General features: G+C 39.2%; 1 protein-coding gene across 1 annotated transcript in view; it reads left to right on the forward strand.

Moving 5' to 3' along the window:
• The window catches only part of CDH20 (cadherin 20), a 206110-nt gene that overhangs the window by 152268 nt on the left and 28658 nt on the right, over positions 1-25184 (forward strand). The window contains exons 4-7 of the mRNA XM_027118670.1: positions 308-427; positions 2909-3076; positions 7562-7749; positions 23239-23492. Of these exons, the coding sequence (XP_026974471.1) occupies positions 308-427; positions 2909-3076; positions 7562-7749; positions 23239-23492 (730 nt within the window). The remainder of the gene's footprint in view (positions 1-307; positions 428-2908; positions 3077-7561; positions 7750-23238; positions 23493-25184) is intronic.

Here is a 25184-nt window from a genome sequence, read left to right on the forward strand (position 1 = left end):
AAAAGCAAAACAAAATATAGATGATAGATAGATAATATTTGATTCATAAGGGAGAAGCATTTTGGTACTATCAAAAAGAAGAATGAAGGGCCCAAAGACTGTGTTGTCCTTACGAGTTACTAAGAATTTAAAACACAAGTAACTCCCATCCCCACTGAAGAGGTACTTCTGTACTAAGCAGTTATGGAAACTTGACCTAGAAAGAGGCCCTCCCAAGGAAGCAAATGCTTTAAAAATGCCCATTCAGGATTGCATTCAGCCTTTAGCAATTCAACTTGAATAGGTTTCCACCATCTCTCTCCCTCAGGAACTTCTGTTATCCAGGTGACAGCCACAGATGCTGATGACCCAACCTATGGCAACAGTGCCCGGGTAATGTACAGCATCCTCCAGGGCCAGCCATATTTTTCTGTGGACTCCAAAACAGGTATGTGATGTAATACTTGAGTCAGAGGTGTTGATTTTATTCTCTAATGATTTGTAACTGCTATTTATGACAGACACAACTCTCCTTTTCAAGAACTCTCCAGGGAATGTATTAACTAGAGAGGATTGTTATAAGCTTTGGGATTAAGAGACCAAACTAGCACTGCCCTGGTGGGTAGAGCAGCACAATGCATAGACAGTGGATAAAGTCTGATTGGAGAGGCCCAAAGAACTGCCTACACAAAAGTATGCCTCCTCACTAACCTGCAAAAATACCATGGTTGTATTTATTCCCGGGGAGTAAGGTCTTTTATAACGCCAAGAAGATCTAAGAGGATTGGCATATTAACCTGGGCTCACTACAGAACTAGAATAATTGATTTTGAAACTAGGAAGAACCTTAGGGGAATAATCCAGTCCATCACTCTTCACTTAAAGGATAAGGAAATTGGGAACGGAGACCTAACAAAGTACTTCTGGTTGTAGAGGTGTCCCCTGACATGTGGTCTGATGTTCTTCCCACTGAGCCACCCCGTACTAAGCACAGAGCAAGGCCAGAATGAGTGGATGAATGTGATGAGGGGGGAGAGAGCACAGAGCATGGAATGTGGCCCCCCAAAAAGGAGGTGCTAAGTGGGACACTCTAACAGGGAGGACAGCATAGAGAACTGGGTGGGTAAGGAGGTAAGGAGCAATGTGCTACAAAAGAACACGTCAACAATCAACAAATCAATTTGGCTTTGGGATTTTTGTTTTGTTTTGTTTTCAGTTTTACCCAAGAGCTTTGACTACAGAATTTATGTTTTATCTATGAAGGACTCCCTTTAATACTTTCAAGTTGGGCAGAGCAATTATTATGATTATTATCTTGCACTTGTGCCAGACTTTCTCGCTTTTAAAATACATTCATAAATATTACCATATTTGAGCCTCCCAATAATCTTGTGAACTAGTGAAATATATGGAAGTGTTGTTACTCCCATTTCACATACAGGAAAATTGAGGACCGAAGAGTAATTAACACAAAACTTGAGTAAAGAAACTTACAGCCACAGAGATAAAGTCAATGACAAACACTCAAAGTCATCCCTTTACAGGAAATAGAAAAAACACATTTCTATTAGCAACCTGATATAATTTTTTTCCAGAAGTCCTCAGGGGAACCAGGCATTTGGAAAACTGTATCATAAAAGTAGAAAGTGAGGGAGTATACATTAGTAGGAGGAAAGAAAAAAGGTTGCTGTTAGGGACTTCCATAAAACTGTAACTTTAACCATTCTACAGATGGAGGGAGGGAGACTGAGGGGGTGCCCACAGGGAGGAAAAATACAGACAGGAAGTCGGTAATGTGTCCTTTACATCCCAAGAGGAAACTTACATTATTTTGACAGCTCCCAGGGGGCATCTATAGTGTTAAGTTCAAAAATACATGAAAAGATCGTTATTGCCATGCCCATAGGCCATTTAAAAAAAGAAAATGCCAAATATTTCACTTTAGAATGTTGTTACTATAATGCAATATATATACATTATAGGAGTAAAATGGGGACAGGTTTGTGGTTCCCAGTTCCTTCCCTTGGCATGCAAAAGGTCTGCTTAGCCAAGGGTCATGTTGTAAACCTGAAGTAAACAAGCCTTTAATCTTTACCTAGAGAGCACAGAAGTCAACTTTTCTAAGTTGAAGTGTTCAAAGGAATATAAAACATTACCACACATCCTTGGCAGGATCAAAACAACGCATTTCACAGGATTTTGACTTAGACCCCTCTTCCTAACTGAAACCGTATCATCATACGGCAGTGCTGCTACCTACGGTCTGGGGGAGATCATCCTGTATGTCTGTTAAAAATAAACAACTCACAGAGCATCTTTCATGTCTTAGCTCACGGAATGCACTGAAGCACAGAGGTAAGCAGAACCTAACAAAACAGAATGAACATATAACAAAAGGAAAAGCAAATCTGAATTCCAACCCTGCTTACAATTACTGTGGAGGCAGGAGAAAGCAGACTAGGAACGAGTTGCCTAAAGAAGAGTCATTCACACTACAAGGGCTCTAGGGGCTGAAAGAAAGAGCTAAAGGAGAATTATCTAAAATCACAGATTTGCAGGCATATGAGGCTTTATTTTGCGGACCCGAAGCCCGTTTTGTCTGGTGAGACAGAGCAGCCTGAAACTGTCTCAGACTGCCAGTCCCCCAGCCTGTTAGAGAAGCACTGCTGCCACCTCCTGCTCTTTCTCAGTAATGTTGCCAAAGGAAGTTGGCCCACGAAGCTCTGCCGGCTGGAATAGTTATTTATTCACCCTTTGTTTAAGCACAGCATTTTTTTGACGCTGGGATTCTGACCTCAAATTTAATAAAAGATGTGACTTGCATCTCAACTCTAGCCATTAACAATGCACAAGGAGAAGCCTAGAACCCAATCTTTAAAATGGAACTTGTGGTTTTGTTTTTAAAAACAAAGTCATTTCTATTCTGCAGGTGTAATTAGGACAGCACTCATGAACATGGACCGAGAAGCCAAAGAATACTATGAAGTGATTATCCAAGCCAAGGACATGGGAGGGCAGCTTGGCGGATTAGCTGGGACCACAACGGTCAACATCACCCTCTCAGATGTCAATGATAACCCACCCCGCTTTCCCCAGAGTGAGTACCTAACCAGTGAGAGTATAGGTCTCAAGCCAGAGGGATGCAGCTGTGACAGCGGTGAAAGAGAAAGGCCTGAGTCCCTCTTTGAGTTCAATTTTTCATGGATTCCTTTCTGACATTTATCATGCAATTCTCACATAATTATTTCCCTTCTAGATACCAACTTCCCATAGCACTAAACCAGTGTTTAAACTCTTTTTTTCTTGATTGCCATGCCCTGACCACTCCCCATAAAATTAAATATTAAGCAGTAAGACTTTGTTGGGTAGGGCTGAACTTTAGAGAGCCACAAACCATTGTAATATATAATAAGTATCTAAGATTTTTTCACCTCTCCCCAACAAGAATCGATTTTTGCCCCCTAGGGGGCAATACTGCCCTTGTTGAGAATGCATGCAGGGAAACTATGCCACAGCTGGAGGTGAACATAGTGACCCATCTGACCACCTTCACCAATCAATTCACAAGCAGGTACCAAGCACCTGCTCTGTAAGGGCCCTGGGCATGAGGGGCACAAGATGACTGAAACCCAGTCTCTGCCCCTGTGAAGCTTAAAGTCCACTTGGGGAGTACATACTCAATACTCATCAAAAGTTAACCAGGAAGCAGCATTTGCTGTGCCACTTGGTTACTGTAGAATGAAGCCTTCACAAGAAACCAAGATGAGTAAAGGCTTAATAAAAGGAAGAGAGCTCAGCAGGGGACTGAAGAATATAAAGGATTCAAATAGGAAGAAAGGAAAACATTCCAGAAGGGGGAAGCTATTCATTCAAAAAATATTTGCTTTGGGCAACATTCTAGATATGGGATATAAAGACCTAGAAATAAAGCTGCAAATGTAATTTTATGTTCAAAGATTCCTAAAATGAAGACCTGCTCTTCAGTGTTTCAAATTTGTTATATTTCTAACGGAAGTCACTGCAAAGTTTTTGAGCAAGTGAGAGACATAAAGGAAGGCTAATATGATAGCCGCGTACAGCACTGGTTGCTAGGGGTGGAGACTAGAAGCAGGAGAGTCTGTTAGAAGGCTTTTAGAGTGGTCCAGATTTGAACTGATAAGGATGTAAGGAAACAGCAGAAGGGGTGGAATGGGGCAAATAAGAAAACTTGGATTTCTGTCTCTTGATTTCTTGGCTAAGGGAAGATGGAATCAAAGATGACAGTGATGTTCTAAGTCTGGGTGACAGGGAGAAGAATTGTACTACTGATAGAAACAGAGGATACATAATGGAACTAGTGGCAGGGAAGGAGGAAGACAAATTCCAATTTGAATATGAAGTGACAGCAGGACAATCAGATTGAAGGTCCTTAAGGAAGGTGGAATATAGAGCTATGACTGTGGAATGGAGCCCAGGAACAGAGATGTGAATTTGAGAAGCAGATGCCTAAAAGGGAGCAGTTGGAGAAGTGAGAGCAGCAGACACAACTCCAGGTGAAAGACTTAACCAGGGGGAATCAGGTTAAACAACAACAACAACTAAACTAAAAACCAGACCATCAGCTGAATAGCTACATTTTGAGTCAGTCAAACCAAGTAAGCCATCTATTTTATCTATGTAAACAGAGGAAGAGAACTCAAATATTTACATACAACTGGTATCCATAAAGTCCCCATGAGATTTTGTGAAACTAAAAGACAGTATATTGAATATTTCACAAGTGGTACAAATAAGTAGGTTACTAAGTTGATTGGTTCTACAAATCAGAATAGTAGTGCATCATGAAAACAGTTTATGAAATGCCATATGGATTGGCTTCTTAATTGCTTTGCTGACCCCGTGGGTTCCATCTTTATTATTTCATGAATGGCTCACACTGTGCACACTGTAGACTACAGATTCTTGAACATCCTTGATCCTATCTGGCTTTGTAATTTGACACTAGACAGTATCTCTGAGGCATAAAGGGAAGAACGAAGTTATTACACAGCTCACAGTATGTAGATCTGGACATATTGCAGGGAAGTTGTATGTTACCTGCCAGGGCTCTTGGCCTCCTTAATCAATAGAAATTGATCAGAGGCCAGGCAAGAAATTCAGGCAAGGCTTTACTGGGGACCCCGCTGCAGCAGTGGCGAGTGAGAACAACAGTTTCCCTTGCTTGCTCCCTGCGCGGGGGCGAGCTCACTCCTTATATGGGTTGAGGGTAGGGGTGTGTCCAGGGGTCAGGACAGAGGGGTGGCTGGGGAGGTCTGCCCACCACTTAGGTGGTGTTGTGTGCAGGGGGCAGGTGCAGTACCCTGCTTTTGCTCTGGGCCCTTCAAAAGTGGCAGTGGGTTTTTTGGTCTCTTTGTATCTTTTGTCCAGAATTTGCCCCAACTGTGCATGCACCCAGTTATTTTTAGTCTCATATAGCTTCTCTGTCTTTTGTTGCTGGAGGAGAGGTGTGTCCAGGTGCAAGCACTGCAGCCCTGCAGCAAAGGGGCCCAGGTCCCAGCCTGTCTCAATATCACCCCAAACACGGCAGCTTCACAGAAGCATAACACAATACAGTGATAACTGGGGGTTTTAGTCCTGCCCCACAAGGCAACATCTTAACACCATTCTAAAGCACACATTTTGAGTCGTCATTTTTTTTAAATAATGAAGAACCTAGAATAGAGTGGAAACACAGACTATGTTGCACGGAAGACAAAATGGAAATGTATAAAAGTAATCTCTGTGTCTCTAAACATTGTTCACACATTATCTCTGCTTCCTCTAAAATAGTCATTATTGGGCTTCCCTGGTGGCGCAGTGGTTGAGAGTCTGCCTGCCGATGCAGGGGACACGGGTTCGTGCCCCGGTCTGGGAAGATCCCACATGCTGCGGAGCAGCTGGGCCCATGAGCCATGGCCGCTGAGCCTGCTCGTCCGGAGCCTGTGCTCCGCAACGGGAGAGGCCACAACAGTGAGAGGCCCGCATACCGCAAAAAAAAAAAAAAAAAGTAAAATAGTCATTATTTTTGGGCTTATAAAAAATTTTCTTTATCTCACCATTAATTATTTCTCTTATTTGCTAAAACTAAGTTTAAATGATCTCATTATTCCATAACCTACCTTGGATAAACTCTTAGGCATTATTAATCTTCTGATTCTTCATTCTAGGAATCCCACTTTCCTTCTTTTTCACAAATATTATCATAACTGATTAGGTGTCAACACAATGACACACCTACTATTTTATATTGAACAAGCTCAGTCACCTTTAATTGAACCAAATATAAGGGAATGTAAAAACCTCAGACTATTTATTTCTAATATAATGCATTATGTGTAGAAATTATATGTTTGTTTCAACACAGAACATACAGCTTTCCTGGAGAAAATTATTTGTTTTTCCCAAACGTGTTCTGCAATAGAAAGTCTAATCCATCAACAACTTTGGAAGTGAATGTAAAGAGATCATGAAATCCAAGTGCCTCCAGTTTAGTACAGACATTAGCAATTTCCTGGCTCACGCTGGCAAAGAACAGTCATCATTTCTCCTCCTGTGCAGGGGAGGGTGCTGTGAGCTGGCTGGGTGCTGTCAGCCTCCCCAAATCTTTGTGAGACTCAAGCCATCACATCCCAGACTTCCCAGGTTCACATCCCCACAGCTTGCAATGCATATTAGAATCAGAGAGGCCATGTACATATTGAAAATGTGATTGTTTAATATTTAGTTATTCACATTATGACTGACAAAATAATGAAGAATGTCAAAAAGTTTAGCCCCAGAGAATGTAAGTTAATGAAAATACTACTTCGTGGAGACAAAAATGAACTGAATTAGTGAATTCAGGATATCAAGTTGAAAAGGAGAACATTACTGGCTCTGAGTTTCTTACATATGTGAGAACTCTATGGGCATTCTATTATGGAAAAGAGAACAAGAAGCATCAGAGATCTGTCCATGAAGAAGCTGCCAATGGGCAGTCCCAGGTGCATGGACAGATTGAAGCTGGTGGAGTTTGTTCTCCATGGCTGGTCCTCCTTTGTAGATCACTGGTCTCCTTTAAATTTGGGCAGGTGGTCATAGAGAGAGGCATTCAGCATCATGGCCAGGCTACAAAGGAAAATGTGGGCATTTGAAACGTGAACAGAGTAAATACATACTTTGTGACCACAATGTTTTTTCTATTTTTCTCAGAAGTAATTAACATTTGGGGAAATGGTTCATTAGGAAGAAAAGATTGGAAAGCAAGGTACTGATACTTCCTACCACTCTGAAGGTAGATTCACTGAGATGAGAAATATTTTTGCTTTTGTCCTGTCCTACTCCTAGGATTATGATCAAGGTATTTTGGCACCTACTTATCAAACATCCAGTACAGGCTATGACCCAATAACATTTACTCAGCCTCTTTGGATCTCAGTTTTTTCATCTGTAAAACTCGAGTTTTAACTTTTGGACCATGAAAAAGATGTTCTGCACAGCATGGTGGACATGATGTGATACGGAAGAGGCTTTTTTTTGGTAGTAACAGATTACAAAAAATGCATGTTCTAACTCTTCTTCACAGAACATTATCAGATGAGTGTGTTGGAATCAGCTCCAGTTAGCTCTACTGTGGGAAGGGTGTTTGCCAAGGACTTGGATGAAGGAATTAATGCAGAGATGAAGTACACTATTGTGGATGGAGATGGTGCAGATGCATTCGACATTAACACAGATCCCAATTTCCAAGTCGGCATCATAACTGTGAAGAAGGTAATCAAACTCCTTTTTCCAAATCATTTCAATGGAGGCTTTGAATGTGTATGAAATATTAGTAAGGACTGTTATATTATTGATACGTATTGCTTCAAATCCTCTGATACACTTTCCTATCATTAAGAAAAAAGCCTCTTACTCCTTTTGTTTACATGTGAACACTGGCTGTGTCATCATTTTACAGAAAGGGTACCAAGTCATGATAAAAATGTATTATAAATATGTCACTTCTAGCTAACTACTTAGCCACTTTAAAGAACTGCTGTAGCTTAATTCCCTAATGATGTTAATGACCAATATCTGCATTTGAATAACCTCACTTTTACCACAGTATACCATAAACAACAATAAAGCAAGCTATACTATTATTATTAATCAATAAATAACACGCAGGGATTTTTAAATTGCTACTTAAAGACCTAAAGATGCTAATCAGACTTGGAAAGGCTTTATCAAACACACCTGCTGAGTGATGTTACCACTTGGAACTCCTTCATAGTAAGGAGTTATAATAAGTTAATAAGTTTTCATAGTGAGTTAATAAGTTTTCTGAATGTAAGCTATCGATTCTGTGGCATAAAGCTCATATGGACATACTCAGCTGAAAGATAAAACCTAAAAATAATTGAAGTTTTAACATCCTAATAAATATATCTGATAAAATACATTAATTCAAAAAAGTATTGATTTCATCTTCCTTCTCCTCTATTTCAAATACAACTTAAAACCCAAGATATCTTAAATTATTACTTCAACAAAGATTTGTTGAGTGCCTACCTATGTGCCAGGCAGTGTTCTAGGCATTTAATGTAGAGAGTAAGTAAAACAACTGAAAACCTCTGCCCTCTTGACATTTACTCTAGTAAGGGGAAGAAGACAATCAAAAATAGCAAGTAGGGCTTCCCTGGCAGCGCAGTGGTTGAGAGTCTGCCTGCCGATGCAGGGGACATGGGTTCGTGCCCCGGTCTGGGAGGATCCCACATGCCCCGGAGCGGCTAGACCCGCGAGCCATGGCCGCTGAGCCTGCGCGTCCGGAGCCTGTGCTCCACAACGGGAGAGGCCACAACAGTGACAGGCCCGCGTATCGCAGAAAAAAAAAAAAAAAAAAAGCAAGTAAGTCAATAAAGTTGTATATTAGAAAGTGATAAGTGCTATGTGGGAGGGGGTGTAAAATAGAACAAAGCAAGATCAGAAGAGCCAACATGACTTCAAATTTAATTGCATGCTTGTGACTGGCCTCACACAGAAGTCACATTTATGCAAAGACTTGAAGTGGGCAGAGTCACAGCACAGAGTTGGGCAGGCTGACAGTGCACAACCCTCGGAGGAGCCCTGTAAATGACTTTCAGTGAGAACCATAAATGGCAGCCCTGTAAATGAGGGAGTGGACTGGAAATACTGAGGAAAGTGTTCCAGACAAAGCAACAGCCAGTGCAACGACCCTGAGGTGGGACTCTGCCTGGCTTGTTTCAAGAACAGCAAGGGGGTTTATAAGGCTGGAGAGGGAGACCAGAAGGAGATGAGGTCAGAAAAGTAACAAGGGAGACAGATTGTGTTAGGACCTTGTAGGCAGATTAAGGACTTTGGGTTTTAATCTGACTAAAGTGGAGAACTGAAGGATTTTAACAGATGTGTGACATCACTGGACTTTTATTATGAAATAATTACTGTGTAATCTGTGTTGAGAAAAAGCCATAAGGGGGCAAGAATGGAAACAGGGAGACCAGCTGAAAGGCTATTGCAATAATCAAGGTAAGAGATGATGATGGCTTGGTCTACGGTATTGGGAATGGATGTGGTGAGAACTGGTCAGAATCTGAATATATTTTGAAAGTAGAACCAACAGGATTTCCTAACAGATTGGATGAAGATATGAAAGAAAAAGAGGAGTCGGTTGAGCAACAAAAAGAATAGAGATGGCACTAAGTGATATGGGGAAATACTGGCATTCAGTTCTGAGCATGTTACGTTTGCAATGTCTATCAGACACCCAAGTGGAGATGTATAGCAGTTGTTGGTTATAGGAGTCTGGAATTTGGAGAAGAGTTCTGGACTGAAAATTTGAGAGTCATAAATGGTACTTAAAGCAAATAAAAAATAATAATATTCCAAGGGATCCAGCATAGATGGAGAAGAGGGCAGTGAAATAAATCCTGTGGCAGCCCAACGTGACAAGGTCAGGGAGAGCAAAAACAAGCAAGGAGACTGAGGAGGAGAGCCCAGGGAGGCGGAAGGAAGATCAGGAGAGTGTGGTGTCCTGGAAGGTGTAAAGAAACTGTTTCCAAGAGAAGAGAGTGACTGCTGTAAGTGCTGCTGTGATAAGTGCTGCTAAAGGTCATATTAAAACACTGAAAATTAATCACAGATTTTAAGAACAGGGAGGTCATTGATGACCTTGACAAAAGCAACAAAGTCATAACTTAGAATGTGGCACAAGTTAATGTGTCAATAATAACTTTATTCTATGCTATTCCATAGAGCTGAATTAACACTGCTTTAGAAAGGAAGAAGGGAAGAGTTCACGTTTGTCCTTATTTATTTAAGGTGCAATCACGTACAGCAAAAGAACAGATATATCCAGCATTCCTCCAACCAGAAATCTTTATAACCAGCACACAATGACCTCAAAACAGTGCAAAATGCTGACATTAGCTTTGGAACCATCATATAAATCTGGATGTAATTTAAATATTGCAGTTTATTTTACTCATATTCTTTGAGAACTAATAATACTTTATAAAAGGTGACTAGAATAATAATACCAAGTTGTTGTATGACATAAGATTAAGAACACTCCCCTATTATGTGGCATGCCTCAAGCTAAAAATTAATAATACATTGCCTATCATGACTGGTAACTATAAACGAGGTAAAAGCTCAGAGTTTGGGATAATTATTATCTCTTTAATGCAAAGATTATCTTTAAAGAATTAAGCAATCAGAAGAAGAGCTTTTGAGGTTCTCAATATATTTTAAATTTTATTTTATATCTTAAATAGTATATAATTCTAAATAATAAAATAATATTAATTTATGTCAAATTATTAGAATATATCTTAGACCTTACTATAAGCCATTAATTTAAAAAAGATTAACTATTATAATTTTGTATATGATGAGATTGGTTAGGGTGGTATGGCCATAGACTGTATCTGAAAGGAACCTCAAAATGTCGTTTCTCCAGCTCCCTTACCAGGAAAAAAGATTAAGCCTCGTAAGACAGAACACTGTCTTTCACTGTCATTGCTAAAACTATATCCATGTCTAATCAAAACATGTATCAACTTTGCCAAGGTCATTTGGATTTCTCTTCTGAACCTATGAGGTGCCAGAAAATGGAATTAAAAGAGAGGTCAATAAGTTGAGTAGATGGACAAGTCAAATACAATAAATACTTTAGAGGCTATTGACTGCTCAATCTATACCTTTGGAACAACATTCACTCAGATGCTTGATCCACACCCATCCTCCTACTTTGTCATTAATAATGTCATGTAAAGTTGAAAGAAATGTTCTGCTTTTGATTTATTTCCCTTAGGCCTATTATTTGTCTAAAAAAGCACACACTTTTTCAAAAAGAGAAATCAAGTTGAATTGATAGAATTGGGTCTTCATAAAACCACACTGATTACTACCCAGTACTTTGGGTCTTTTTTGGCTTTTAAGTAATCAATCGATTTTCAGTCTCTTAATTTAAATGCTTTTCAAAGATAACTTGAAACATACAAATTTCAGAATGTTCTTTATTCTATATGAGCATGATCTACGTCTTCAGCATGTCTTCCATCTTCCAGCATACCATAAACAATTGTTTCAAGTCCACTCTCCTCTTAGGCAGGCCACAAAGCAGAAAACTTTTGAATTTCATCAAACCTAAGGTGCCATGAATTCTCATCACTGTTTTATTTTTAATTTTTTTTAACATCTTTATTGGAGTATAATTGCTTTGCAATGGTGTATTAGTTTCTGCTATATAACAAAGTGAATAGGCTATACGTATACATATATCCCCATATACCCTCCCTCTTGCATCTCCCTCCCAATCTCCCTATCCCACCCCTCTAGGTGGTCACAATGCACCCAGCTGATCTCCCTGTGCTATGCGGCTGCTTCCCACTAGCTATCTATTTTACATTTGGTAGTGTATGTATGTCCATGCCCCTCTCTCACTTCGTCCCAGCTTACCCTTCCCCTCCCCATGTCCCCAAGTCCATTCTCTATGTCTGCATCTTTATTCCTCTCTTGCCCCTAGGTTCTTCAGAACCACTTGGGTTTTTTTGTAGATTCCATGTGTATCTGTTAGCATATGGTATTTGTTTTTCTCTTTCTGACTTACTTCACTCTGTGTGAAAGACTCTAGGTCCATCCACCTCACTACAAATAACTCAATTTCATTTCTTTTTTTATGGCAAAGTAACAGTCCATTGTATATACATGCCACATCTTCTTTAACCATTCATCTGTCGATGGACACTTAGGTTGCTTCCATCTCCTGGTTATTGTAAATAGTGCTGCGATGAACACTGTGGTACATGGCTCTTTTTGAATTGTGCTTTTCTCCAGGTATATTCCCAGTAGTAAGATTGCTGGGTCGTATGGTAGTTCTATTTTTAGTTTTTTAAGGAACCACCATACTGTTCTCCATAGTGGCTATATCAATTTACATTCCCACCAACAGTGCAAGAGGGTTCCCATTTCTCCACACCCTCTCCAGCATTTATTGTTTCTAGATTGTTTGATGATGGCCATTCTGACTGGTATGAGGTGATACCTCACTGTAGTTTTGATTTGCATTTCTCTAATGATTAGTCATGTTGAGCATCCTTTCATGTGTTTGCTGGAAATCTGTTTATCTTCTTTGAACAAATGTCTAGTTAGGTCTTCTGCTCATTTTTGGATTGGGCTGTTTTCTTTGATATTGAGCTGCATAAGCTGCTTGTGTATTTTGGAGATTAATCCTTTGTCAGTTGCTTCGTTTGCAAATATTTTCTCCCATTCTAAGGGTTCTCTTTTTGTCTTGTTTATGCTTTCCTTTGCTTTTAAGTTTAAGCTTTTAAGTTTCATTAGGTCCCATTTGTTTATTTTTGTTTTTATTTCCATTTCTCTAGGAGGTGGGTCAAAAAGGATCTTGCTGTAATTTATGTCATGGAGTGTTCTGCCTATGTTTTCCTCTAAGAGTTTTATAGTGTCTGGCCTTACATATAGGTCTTTAATCCACTTTGAGTTTATTTTTGTGTATGGTGTTAGGGAGTGTTCTAATTTTATTCTTTTACATGTAGCTGTCCAGTTTTCCCAGCACCACTTATTGAAGAGGCTGTCTTTTCTCCATTGTATATTCTTGCCTCCTTTATCAAAGGTAAGGTGACCATATGTGCGTGGGTTTATCTCTGGGCTTTCTATCCTGTTCCACTGATCTATATTTCTGTTTTTGTGCCAGTAACATACTGTCTTGATTACTGTAACTTTGTAGTATAGTCTGAATTCCAGGAGTCTGATTCCTCCAGCTCCATTTTTCTTAAGATTGCTTTGGCTATTAGGAGTCTTTTGTGTTTCCATACAAACTGTAAAATTTTTTGTTCCAGTTCTGTGAAAAATGCCACTGGTAGCTTGATACGGATTGCATTGAATATGTAGATTGCTTTGGGTAATATAGTTATTTTCACAGTGCTGATTCTTCCAATCAAAGAACATGGTATATCTCTCCATCTTTCTGTATCATCTTTAATTTCCTTCATCAGTATCTTATAGTTTTCTGCATACAGGAATTTTGTCTCCTTAGGTAGGCTTATTCCTAGGTGTTTTATTCTTTTTGTTGCAATGGTAAATGGGAGTGTTTCCTTAATTTCTCTTTCAGATTTTTCATCATTAGTGTATAGGAATGCAAGAGAATTCTGTGCATTAATTTTGTATCCGGCTACTTTACCAAATTCACTTATTAGCTCTAGTAGTTTTCTGGTAGCATCTTTAGGATCCTCTATTTATAGTATCACATCATCTGCAAACAGTGACAGCTTTACTTCTTCTTTTCTGATTTGGATTCCTTTTATTTCTTTTTCTTCTCTGATTGCTGTGGCTAAAACCTCCAAAACTATGTTGAATAACAGCGGTGAGAGTGGGCAACCTTGTCTTGTTCCTGATTTTAGTGAAAATGGTTTCAGTTTTTCACCATTGAGAATGATGTTGGCTGTGGGTTTGTCATATATGGTCTTTATTATGTTGAAGTAAGTTTCCGCTATGCCTACTCTCTGGAGGGATTTTATCATAAATGGGTGTTGAATTTTGTCAAAAGCTTTTTCTGCATCTATTGAGATGATCATATGGTTTTTATTCTTCAATTTGTTAATATAGTGTATTACATTGACTGATTTGCATATACTGTAGAATCCATGCATTCCTGGAATAAACCCCACTTGATCATGGTGTATGATCCGTTTAATGTGCTGTTGGATTCTGTTTGCTAGTATTTCGCTGAGGATTTTTGCATCTATGTTCATCAATGGTATGGGCCTGTAGTTTTCTTTTTTTGTGACATCTTTCTCTGGTTTTGGTATCAGGGTAATGGTGGCCTCATAGAATGAGTTTGGGAGTGTTCCTCCCTCTACTATATTTTGGAGGAGTTTGAGAAGGATAGATGTTAGCTCTTCTCTAAATGTTTGATAGAATCTGCTTGTAAAGCCATCTGGTCCTGGGCTTTTTTTGTTGGAAGATTTTTAATCACAGTTTCAATTTCAGTGCTTGTGATTGGTCTGTTTATATTTTCTATTTCTTCCTGGTTCAGTCTCAGACAGTTGCGCTTTTCTAAGAATTTGTCCTTTTCTTCCAGGTTGTCCATTTTATTGTCATATAGTTGCTTGTAGAAATCTCTCATGTTCCTTTGTATTTCTGCAGTGTCAGTTGTTACTTCTTCTGTTTCATTCTATTGATTTGAGTCTTTTCCCTTTTTTCTTGATGAGTCTGGCTAACGGTTTATCAATTTTGTTTACCTTCTCAAAGAACCAGCTTTTAGTTTTATTGTTGCTATCATTTCCTCCATTTCCTTTTCATTTATTTCTGATCTGATCTTTATGATTTCTTTCCTTCTGCTAACTTTGGGGTTTTTTTGTTCTTCTTTCTCCAATTGCTTTAGGTGTCAGTTTAGGTTGTTTATTTGAGTTTTTTTCTTGTTTCTTGAGATGGGATTGTATTGCTATGAACTTCCATCTTAGAACTACTTTTTCTGCATCCCATAGGTTTGGGGTCATCGTGCTTTCATGGTCATTTGTTTCTAGGTATTTTTTGATTTCCTCTTTGATTTCTTCAGTGATCTCTTGGTTATTTAGTAGTGTACTGTTTAGCCTCCAATGTGTTTGCATGTTTTACACATTTTTTCCTGTAATTAATATCTCCTCTTATAGCGTTGTGGTAAGAAAAGATACTTGATATGATTTCAATTTTCTTAAATTTCCCAAGGCTTGATTTGTGAACCAAGATATGATATACCCTGGAGAACATCCCATGAGCACTTGAGAAGAAAGTGTATTCTGTTGTTTTTGGATGAAATGTCCTATAAATATCAATTAAATCCATCTTGTTTAATGTGTAATTTAAAGCTTGTGTTTCCTTATTTATTTTCATTTTGGATGATCTGTCCGTTGGTGATAGTGGGGTGTTAAAGTCCCCTACTAAGACTGTATTACTGTCAATTTCCCCTTTTATGGCTGATACCATTTGCCTTATGTATTGAGGTGCTCCTATGTAGGGTGCATAAATATTTACAGTTGTTATATCTTCTTCTTGGATTGATCCCTTGATCATTATGTGGTGTCCTGCTTTGTCTCTTGTAACAAACAATTTTTATTTTAAAGACTATTTTGTTTGATATGAGAATTGCTACTCCAGCTTTCTTTTGATTTCCATTTCCATGCAATATCTTTTTCCATCCCCTTACTTTCAGTCTGTATGTGTCTCTAGGTCTGAAGTTGGTCTGTTGTAGACAGCATATATACGGGTCTTGTTTTTGTATCCATTCAGCCAGTCTATGTCTTTTGGTTGGAGCATTTAATCCATTTACATTTAAGGTAATTCTCAATATGTATGTTCCTATTACCATTTTCTTAATTGTTTTGGGTTTGTTATTGTAGGTCTTTTCCTTCTCTTGTGTTTCCTTCCCAGAGAAGTTCCTTTAGCATTTGTTGTAAAGCTGGTTTGGTGGCGCAGAATTCTCTGTCTGTAAAGCTTTTAATTTTTCCATCGAACCTGAAAGAGATCCTTGCTGGGTAGAGTAATCTTGGTTGTAGGTTTTTCCCTTTCATCACTATAAATATGTCCTGCCACTCCTTTCTGGCTTGCAGAGTTTCTGCTGGAAGATCAGCTGTTAACCTCATGGGGATTCCCTTGTATGTTACTTGTTGCTTTTCCCTTGCTGCTTTTAATATTTTTTCTTTGTATTTAATTTCAGATAGTTTGATTAATATGTGTCTTGGCGTGGTTCTCCTTGGATTTATCCTTTATGGGAACCTGCACTTCCCGGACTTGACTGATATTTCCTTTCCCATATTAGGGAAGTTTTCAACTATAATCTCTTCAAATATTTTCTCAGTCCCTTTCTTTTTCTCTTCTTCTGGTCCCCTATAAGTCGAATGTTGGTGCGTTTAATGTTGTCCCAGAGGTCTCTGAGATTGTCCTCAATTCTCTTCATTTGTTTTTCTTTACTCTGCTCTGCGGTACTTATTTCCACTATCATTTTTTTTTTTTTTTTTTTTTTGCGGTACGCGGGCCTCTCACTGCTGTGGCCTCCCCCGTTGCGGAGCACAGGCTCTGGACGCGCAGGCCCAGAGGCCATGGCTCACGGGCCCAGCCGCTCTGTGGCATGTGGGATCCTCCCAGACCGGGGCATGAACTCGTGTCCCCTGCATTGGCAGGTGGACTCTCAACCACTGCGCCACCAGGGAAGCCCTCCACTATCTTATCTTCCAGGTCACTTATCCATCCTGCTGCCTCAGTTATTCTGCTACTGATTCCTTCTAGAAAATTTTAAATTTCATTTATTGTGTTGTTCATCAGTTTGTTTGCTCTTTAGTTCTTCTAGGTCCTTGTTAAACATTTCTTGTATTTTCTCCATTCTATTTCCAAGATTTTGGATCATCTTTACTATCATTACTCTGAATTCTTTTTCAGGTAGACTGCCTATTTCCTTTTCATTTTTTTGGTCTGGTGGGTTTTCACCTTGCTCCTTCATCTGCTGTGTATTTCTCTGTCTTCTCATTTTGCTTAACTTACTGTCTTTGGGGTCTCTTTTTCACAGGCTGCAGGTTTGTAGTTCCCATTGTTTTGGGTTCTGCCCCCAGTGGGGATGGTTCTTTCATTGGGTTGTGTAGGCTTCCTGGTGGAGGGGACTGGTGCCTGTGTTCTGATGGATGAGGCTGAATCTTGTCTTTCTGGTGGGCAGGACCGTGTCTGGTGGTATGTTTTGGGGTGTCTGTGAACTTACTATGATCTTAGGCAGCCTCTCTGATAATGGATGGGGTTGTGTTCCTGTCTTGCTAGTTGTTTGGCATAGGATGTCCAGCACTGGAGCTTGCTGGTCACTAAGTGGAGCTGGGTCTTAGCATTGAGATGAACATCTCTAGGAGAGCTCTCACCAACTGATATTATATGGGGCCAGTAGGTCTCTGGTGAACCAATGTCCTGAACTCGGTTCTCCCACCTCAGAGGCTCAGGCCTGACACCTGGCCAGAGCACCAAGACCCTGTCTGCCACACAGCTCAGAAGAAAGGGAGAAAAGAAAAAAATAAGAAAGACAAATAATAAAATAAAGTTATTAACATAAAAATTTTAAAATACATATTATTAAAATAAAATGTAATTTAAAAAAAAAGAAGAGGGCAACCAAAACAATAAACAAATCCACCAATGATAACAAGCACTAAAAACTATACTAATAAAAAACAGACAGATAGAACCCTAGGACAATTGGTAAAAGTAAACCTATACAGACAAAATCACACAAAGAAGTATACACATACACACTCCCAAAAAGAGAAAAAGGGAAAAAAATATATATGTATATATATAAAATAAAAGGAAGAGAGCCACCAAATCAATAAATCAATCTACCAGTGATAATAAGCTCTAAATACTAAACTAAGGTAAACATAAAACTAGAAACAAATTAGATGCAGAAAGCAAACCCCAAGTCTACAGTTGCTCCCAAAGTCCACCACCTCAGTTTTGGGATGATTCGTTGTCTATTCAGGTATTCCACAGATACAGGGTACATCAAGTTGACTGTGGAGGTTTAATGCGCTGCTCGTGAGGCTGCACAGAGAGATTTCCCTTTCTCATCTTTGTTCCCACAGCTCCTGGGGTTCAACTTTGGATTTGGCACCACCTCTGCGTGTAGGTCACCCTCTGGCATCTGTTCTTCACCCAGACAGGAGGGGGTTAAAGGAGTAGGTGATTCAGGGGCTCTGGCTCACTCAGGCCGGGGGGAGGGAGAGGTATGGAATGTGGGGCGAGCCTGCGGCAGCAGAAGCCAAAATGTTGCAACAGCCTGAGGAACACCATCTGTTCTCGCGGGGAAGTTGTCCCTGGATCACGGGACCCTGGCAGTGGCGGGCTGCACAGGCTCCCAGGAGGAGAGGTGTGGAGAGTGACCTGTGCTTGCACACAGGATTCTTGGTGGCTGCAGCAGCAGCGTTAGCATTCCATGCCCGTCTCTGGGGTCCAAGCTGATAGCCGTGGCTCGCACCCATCTCTAGAGCTCATTTAGGCAGCGCTCTGAATCCCCTCTCCTCACGCACCCCAAAACAATGGTCTCTTGCCTCTTCAGCAGGTCCAGACTTTTTCCCAGACTCCTCCCGGCTAGCTGTGGTGCACTAGCCCCCTTCAGGCTGTGTTCATGCAGCCAACCCCAGTCCTGTCCCTGGGATCTGACCTCTGAAGCCTGAGTCTCAGCTCCCAGCCCCCACCCGCCCTGGCAGGTGAGGAGACAAGCCTCTCAGGCTGGTGAGTGTTGGTCAGCATTGATCCTCTGTGCAGGAATCTCTCCACTTTGCTCTCTGCACCCCTGTTGCTGCACTCTCCTCCGTGGCTCCAAAGCTTCCCTCCACACCCACCCCCCATCTCCACCAGTGAAGGAGCTTCCTAGTGTGTGCAGACTTTTCCTCCTTCACAGCTCCCTCCCAGAGGTGCAGGTCTCATCCCTATTCTTTGGTCTCTGTTTTTCCTTTCTTCTTTTGCCCTACCAAGGCACATGGGGAGTTTCTTGCCTTTTGGGAAGTCTGAGGTTTTCTGTCAGCATTCAGCAGGTGTTCTGTAGGAGTTGTTCCACATGTAGATATATTTTTGATGTATTTGTGGGGAGGAAAGTGATCTCCACGTCTTACTCCTCTGCCATCTTGAAGGTCCTCCCTGACACATCCCCCATCACTGTTTTACATATCACTTAAAACACACACACACACACACACACACACACACACACACACAAACCTCCTGCTAATTTGAATGATACAATGCTTTCTCATTCCTTTGTTTGTAGTTACTGGAAAAGCCCTTGCAGACACAGACTTATTTGTTTCACTAATATCGGATTTATTCCCTGCTATTGTTTCCATACCATTTTACCTACACAGCAACTTTTGTTTCAATGTTGAATCATAATACAATCTTTCTGAAGACATTTTAGAAGGCAGTAAAGTTCAACACATGTATTACCAACAAGTGCAGAACACAACCGAAGTACATGAACGACTTTGACCAGGTTTGGCTAGCACAAATGGTGACAAGTACATCCTACCTCTCGTTGGGCCTGCAGCAATTATAAGATGCTATCAATTGGAGAAGCAACCCTATTTCCAAAATGTCAAAATACAAAAAAATGTGTATCTTTAAATCATTGAAATATGGCAACGTAAAGTCTGTATATATCATCACTCAACTAGTATCAATACATGTTAATACACTGAAACACTTTTGCACTACTCAATGTAACAACATTTTTGGGGTTTAGTCCCTCCCTAGGTACTGGGGAATAAAAATCTGACTAAATCATAATCTTTGCCCTTTAGTATCATGAAGGCAACCAACACAGAAAGAAATATTTATAATACAAAATAAGAAGAGCCATAACGCAAGTAAGACAAAGTGCTATGGGAAAAGAAGAGGGAATGATTAATGCTGCTTAGGGGAACTGCATTACTATTTTGTAACATAATCTTCATTACTCAATTTTCAAGGATATAATAACTTCATTTTTACGTGCTCCAACTCTAGGAAATTTCTTGAATTTAACTTGGGTTCTCAGACATTACTACTCTTTGATTTACTATTTAAATATGTAAAAACAAGTACAAAAACTTTTCTAGACAGAAATGTCAAACTCATATCAATTATCGGCAATTTAAAGTTTAGGGTATTTAAGGCAATGTTTTCTTTAAATTTTAAATAATAAAATTATTTAAGGGAGACAATAATCTTAAATAATATAAAAATCACTGAGTAACTTATTTAAAAAGAAATTTTAACAATAATTAAAAACTCGCTCTAGTCTTTCAACAGTGCTAGAAAAATTGTATGTCTGTATACAAAAAAAAAAAAAATAAAGAACCTTGATTCATAGCTACAAAAATAAACCCAAAATAGATGATTTACCTAAATGTGAAAAACTAAAACTGTAAAATTTCTATAAGAAAACAGAGAAGAAAGTCTTTGTGACCCTGATTAGGTAATTTTTTTAGATATGACACCAAAATCCCAATCTACAAAATAAAATGTGATAAATGAGACTTTAAGAGTTTCTTTTCTTCACTGATAAAAGAGTGAAAAAATAAATCACAGATTGGGAGAAAATATTTGCAAATCACCTGTCTGATAAAAGACTTTAATATAAAATATATAAAGAACTCTTCAAGAAGATATAAAGATGCTCAACATCATGAGGCATTAGGGAAATGTAAAACAAAACCACAATGAGAAACCATTTCACAGCCAGTAGGATGCTAAAACCAGAAAAACTGACAAAACCAAATAATGACTAGGATGTGGAGCAACCAGAACTCTCATACATTCCTGGTGGGAATGCAAAATGGTACAGCCACTTTGAAAATTGGTTTGGAAGTTTCTTATAACATTTAAAATATGCTTACCAAATAATCCTATGATCCCACTACTAGGTATTTACCCAAGTGAAATGAAAACCTATGTTCCCACAAAAACCTGTATACAAATATTCATAGTAGCTTTATTCATAACCATCAGAAATTGGAAACAACTCAAATGTACCTCCAGTGGAGGATGGATAAACAAACTGTGGTACATCCATACAATGGAATACTACTTGACAATAAAAGGGACAAACTCCACATTCACAATGACATGAATGAATCTCAAATGCATATGTTAAGTGAAAGAAACCGGACTCGAAAGACTACCTACTGAATGACTGCATTTATATGACATTCTTGTAAAAGGGACACAAAATAGATCAATGGGTGTCAGGGGGGTGGGACCTGACCACAAAGAGGTACTGATCAGGGCATAATGGGGTGATGGAACTGTTCTATATCTTAATTATCATAGGAGACACGTACATAATTGTATACATTTGTCAAAACCTACAAAAATTTACACTAAAAAAGATGAATTTTAATGTATGTAAGTTACATCTTAATTTTTACAAAATTCATACCAAATTAGAAAAATGACTTAAAATTAAAGGAACAACATATTTTGCCTAGCTCAAACCTAACATAAACAATCAGTGTCCACTCTGGGTTACTTCTACATAAGGAAAGAATTCTAAAAGAATACAGTGTAATTTACCAGGAAAGATAAATGTCTAGACTTAAAAGAGTAGTATAAATAAAATAAACTGGTAAACCTATTCCTTCAAATTTATTGAAACCTGAGTGGCAGATTTCCCTGTTTATGAAAACCCTGCCTTTTGACTAAGAACTACGGACACAGGGCGGCTGGTGGAAATGGCCACTTCGTTCAAATGGGAACGATGGACTCCATGAAACAAAGAGTACAAAGTATGGTGCTAAGTAAATACAGGACCAGTGGTAAACCAACAACAGCAACAAAACAAACAAAAAACTTTTTGTTAGAATTTGAAAATAACAAATTCAGTTAAAGCAATTCCTACTGCTGTTTGTTTCTCAAAACCAAACCAGTTGCTTAGACACATGCCTCTTTCTAACATGAAATGTGCTGACATTCAGCACATTTTATGAAAAAGGGACAAATGAATGAAATGTTTAGCTAGAAAAACTTGTCATCACCAAGTTGACATGTGACTTTTAAGCTTTAGTAACTGCTTCACTATCCTCTGTAATTATAGAATTGAGCTTCCATCATTTTTTAAATTATTAATGATATTTTGAGGTAAGTGTTGCTTTAAACTTTTATACATTTTTGTCAGTTAAAAAAAAGAAACACAAATGGATTATTCTTGAGATGGCATTCAAGTCCACTTTCTGCCTTAAAGTGCTGTATTTATTTTGACATAAAACATTCTGAAGGTAGAGATAGATCCAAAAAAGGAAACACCAAAAAAGTTATATTTTATGACATGGGGTTTTATTAGACAAAGTTAAACTTTTGGGGGTGAGCCTTGAATGAGGAATTTACAGATCAAGAGCAGCATTTCTACTCTGACACAGCGTAACCACATCAGCTTAGGCCAGTCTGCTAGCTCGCTGAGTCTCAGTTTCTTTCATTGTAAAATGAGGTACTGGATTAGGTTTTTAAAAAAGATTGTCTATGATAAACTAAACACACAAATATTGATCTGACACAGTGCTTTGAGAATCTTTGTGAGGTGTTTATTAATAGTTTATTGGAATAAAATCACTATTGCCTTTGTACTCAAGAACTGGGTTTTTTCAAAGAAAACAGAAAAGCCTAGGCCTCAGTTGTATGGATACGCTGAAACAGAACTCAAACTCTCTCTTAATTATCATGACACCTTTTCAAATGAACAAGCATTTCTAAAGATGACCATGCTGATTAAAGAGTAGACAAGTTAAATCAGCCCTGCCCAGGGTTCAGTGCCTTTCTTCATCAGCAAAATGGCTTCCTTTAGCATCCTCCTTACTTTCTTTACCCAAATCGTTGAAAGTGACATTAAGACCAAGAACCATGGAACAGGGCTTCCCTGGTGACGCAGTGGTTGAGAGTCCACCTGCCGATGCAGGGGACACAGGTTCGTGCCCCGGTCCGGGAAGATCCCACATGCCGCGGACCGGCTGGGCCCGTGAGCCATGGCTGCCGAGCCTGCGCGTCCGGAGCCTGTGCTCCGCAACGGGAGAGGCCACAACAGTGAGAGGCCCGCGTTCCGAGAGCCATGGAACAAAAGAAAAAATTCCCTTATTTTTCCTCTTGCCTCTTTTCCACCATTTTAATGCATTTGAGAATCTACCCACTAGCCAGCAGTATCATCCATTTTTTAGAACCCTGACGTATATGCTCCTAACTGATCTATTTTCCTGTCATTACTTTCAGCCCCTGAGTTTTGAAACCAAGAAAAGCTACACCTTAAAAGTGGAGGGAGCCAATCCTCACCTAGAGATGCGTTTTCTGAACCTAGGCCCATTTCAGGACACAACCACAGTGCACATCAGTGTGGAAGATGTGGATGAGCCCCCTGTGTTTGAACCTGGCTTTTATTTTGTGGAGGTACCTGAAGATGTGGCAATTGGAACAACCATACAGATCATTTCTGCCAAGGATCCAGATGTGACCAACAACTCAATCAGGTTTTTCTACACATTTCACCTTATCCTTATATCCTGGAATCTTCCCTTATATCTAATTTTCTAGCACTTTTTCTCTGCTTCTTCCATCTCTGGACACTCTCCTATTTCTTTAAATTCTTTTTTTCTTAAATAACGTGGACTTTTCATGTTATTTAGAAATGAAGTGCCATTATGTCTACAACTCACTGTCAGCTGGTTCAGCAACACACATACACACACCTCTCAATTCTCAATTGTGGCCTTATTGACATTTGGGGGTGGATAATTCTTTGTTGAGGGGGCTGCCTGTTCAATGTATTGTACAATGTTTAGCAGCATCTCTAGCCTCTACCTACAAAATGCTAGTAGCATCATCCCCTGAGTGGTAACAATCTAAAAAGTCCCCAGATATTGCCAAATAGACAGATACATAGATGTCAAAACGTTAAAAGTCGTTGAATCTTAGTGGTGAATATAAAGGTGATTACTGTACATTCTTTTAATTTTTATGAACCTTTGACTTTTTTACTTTAAAAAATGGAAAACACATATATAAACACATATTTCCATATACTATACAAAGAACGGACACAGAAACTACTACTGTTGTCAACAGCTTTGATGCCATGTAGACTGGCTTTCTATTGCAAGCCCACATGACAACCTCTCCAAAGTATGTTTTGAACATCAAGATTCCAACCTAGATGCTTCGCCCTCAGGAGGGGTAGAGAGCTGCTCTTATAGCCATGGCCATCTCCTGTTGACTATGGAACCAAAGTGCAAACCGCTGGTGGACAGATTGACACTTCAACCTTCCAGAGCAACTGCCAAGCCTCTGAAGCTTGACACAAAAGATCAGGATTCCAAGGCTGTTTGAGGCCATCTGTCACATTAATTGTTGAAAGTTACACAAATGGATCTAGGGCTTTAGTGCAGATAGCACATTTTAAACACACCCTGATTCATCAAAGGCCTTTTCTGTCAGCAGGTTACCTTCCTCACCTGATGCCATTTTGTATTTAATGAAAATGTGCTTTTGCAGTCTAATAAAGATGGGCCTCTCCTGAGTTTAACCATACTGGGGGAAATCTGCTTCCTCTAACCAATTAGCAAACATTTTACATTTTCAGGCATTAAAATGGCTAAAATTATTTTGCTTGAATTCTGATATTTGATTTTTAGAAGAAAACTAATCTTTATGAGCTGTAACAATTTTATAGAAGTGATATTTCAACCTTAAGCTTTCTAAATGTATAATAGAAGTTAGTGGAATATTATCCCCAAAACAACAACACAAATGAAACCAATTCTATTATAAATTTATATTTGTAATATAAATATTATAGTTATATCAGAAGCCAAGAATATATACCTATCTTCTGATTAATCTATTCATATCAGAGACACTACTGTGGGAAAAAACTCTAGACAATAAAACTTTATGGAGGGAAAGTGTTTGAAATAAAACAAGCACAGTTTGAAAAAAATCAGATCTCATTTCTAAAAGAGTCAATCAGAATATCCAGTGGATGCTTCCACATCTTCTTTCCAGATTCTGATTCTGGACTCCTACATGGTAAGCACTGGAAAAATGATTTTGTCAGGAGTCACACTACTAAATGGCAAGCAAAAGAGACTGAAAGCAGTCAAGAAACAAGGAAATTCACACACACACACACACACACACACACACACACACACACACACACACAC

The sequence above is a fragment of the Aethalodelphis obliquidens genome, unplaced genomic scaffold (assembly GCF_003676395.1).
Source record: "Aethalodelphis obliquidens isolate GAN/ISIS:26980383/991018 unplaced genomic scaffold, ASM367639v1 scaffold19, whole genome shotgun sequence".
Classification (NCBI taxonomy): domain Eukaryota; kingdom Metazoa; phylum Chordata; class Mammalia; order Artiodactyla; family Delphinidae; genus Aethalodelphis; species Aethalodelphis obliquidens.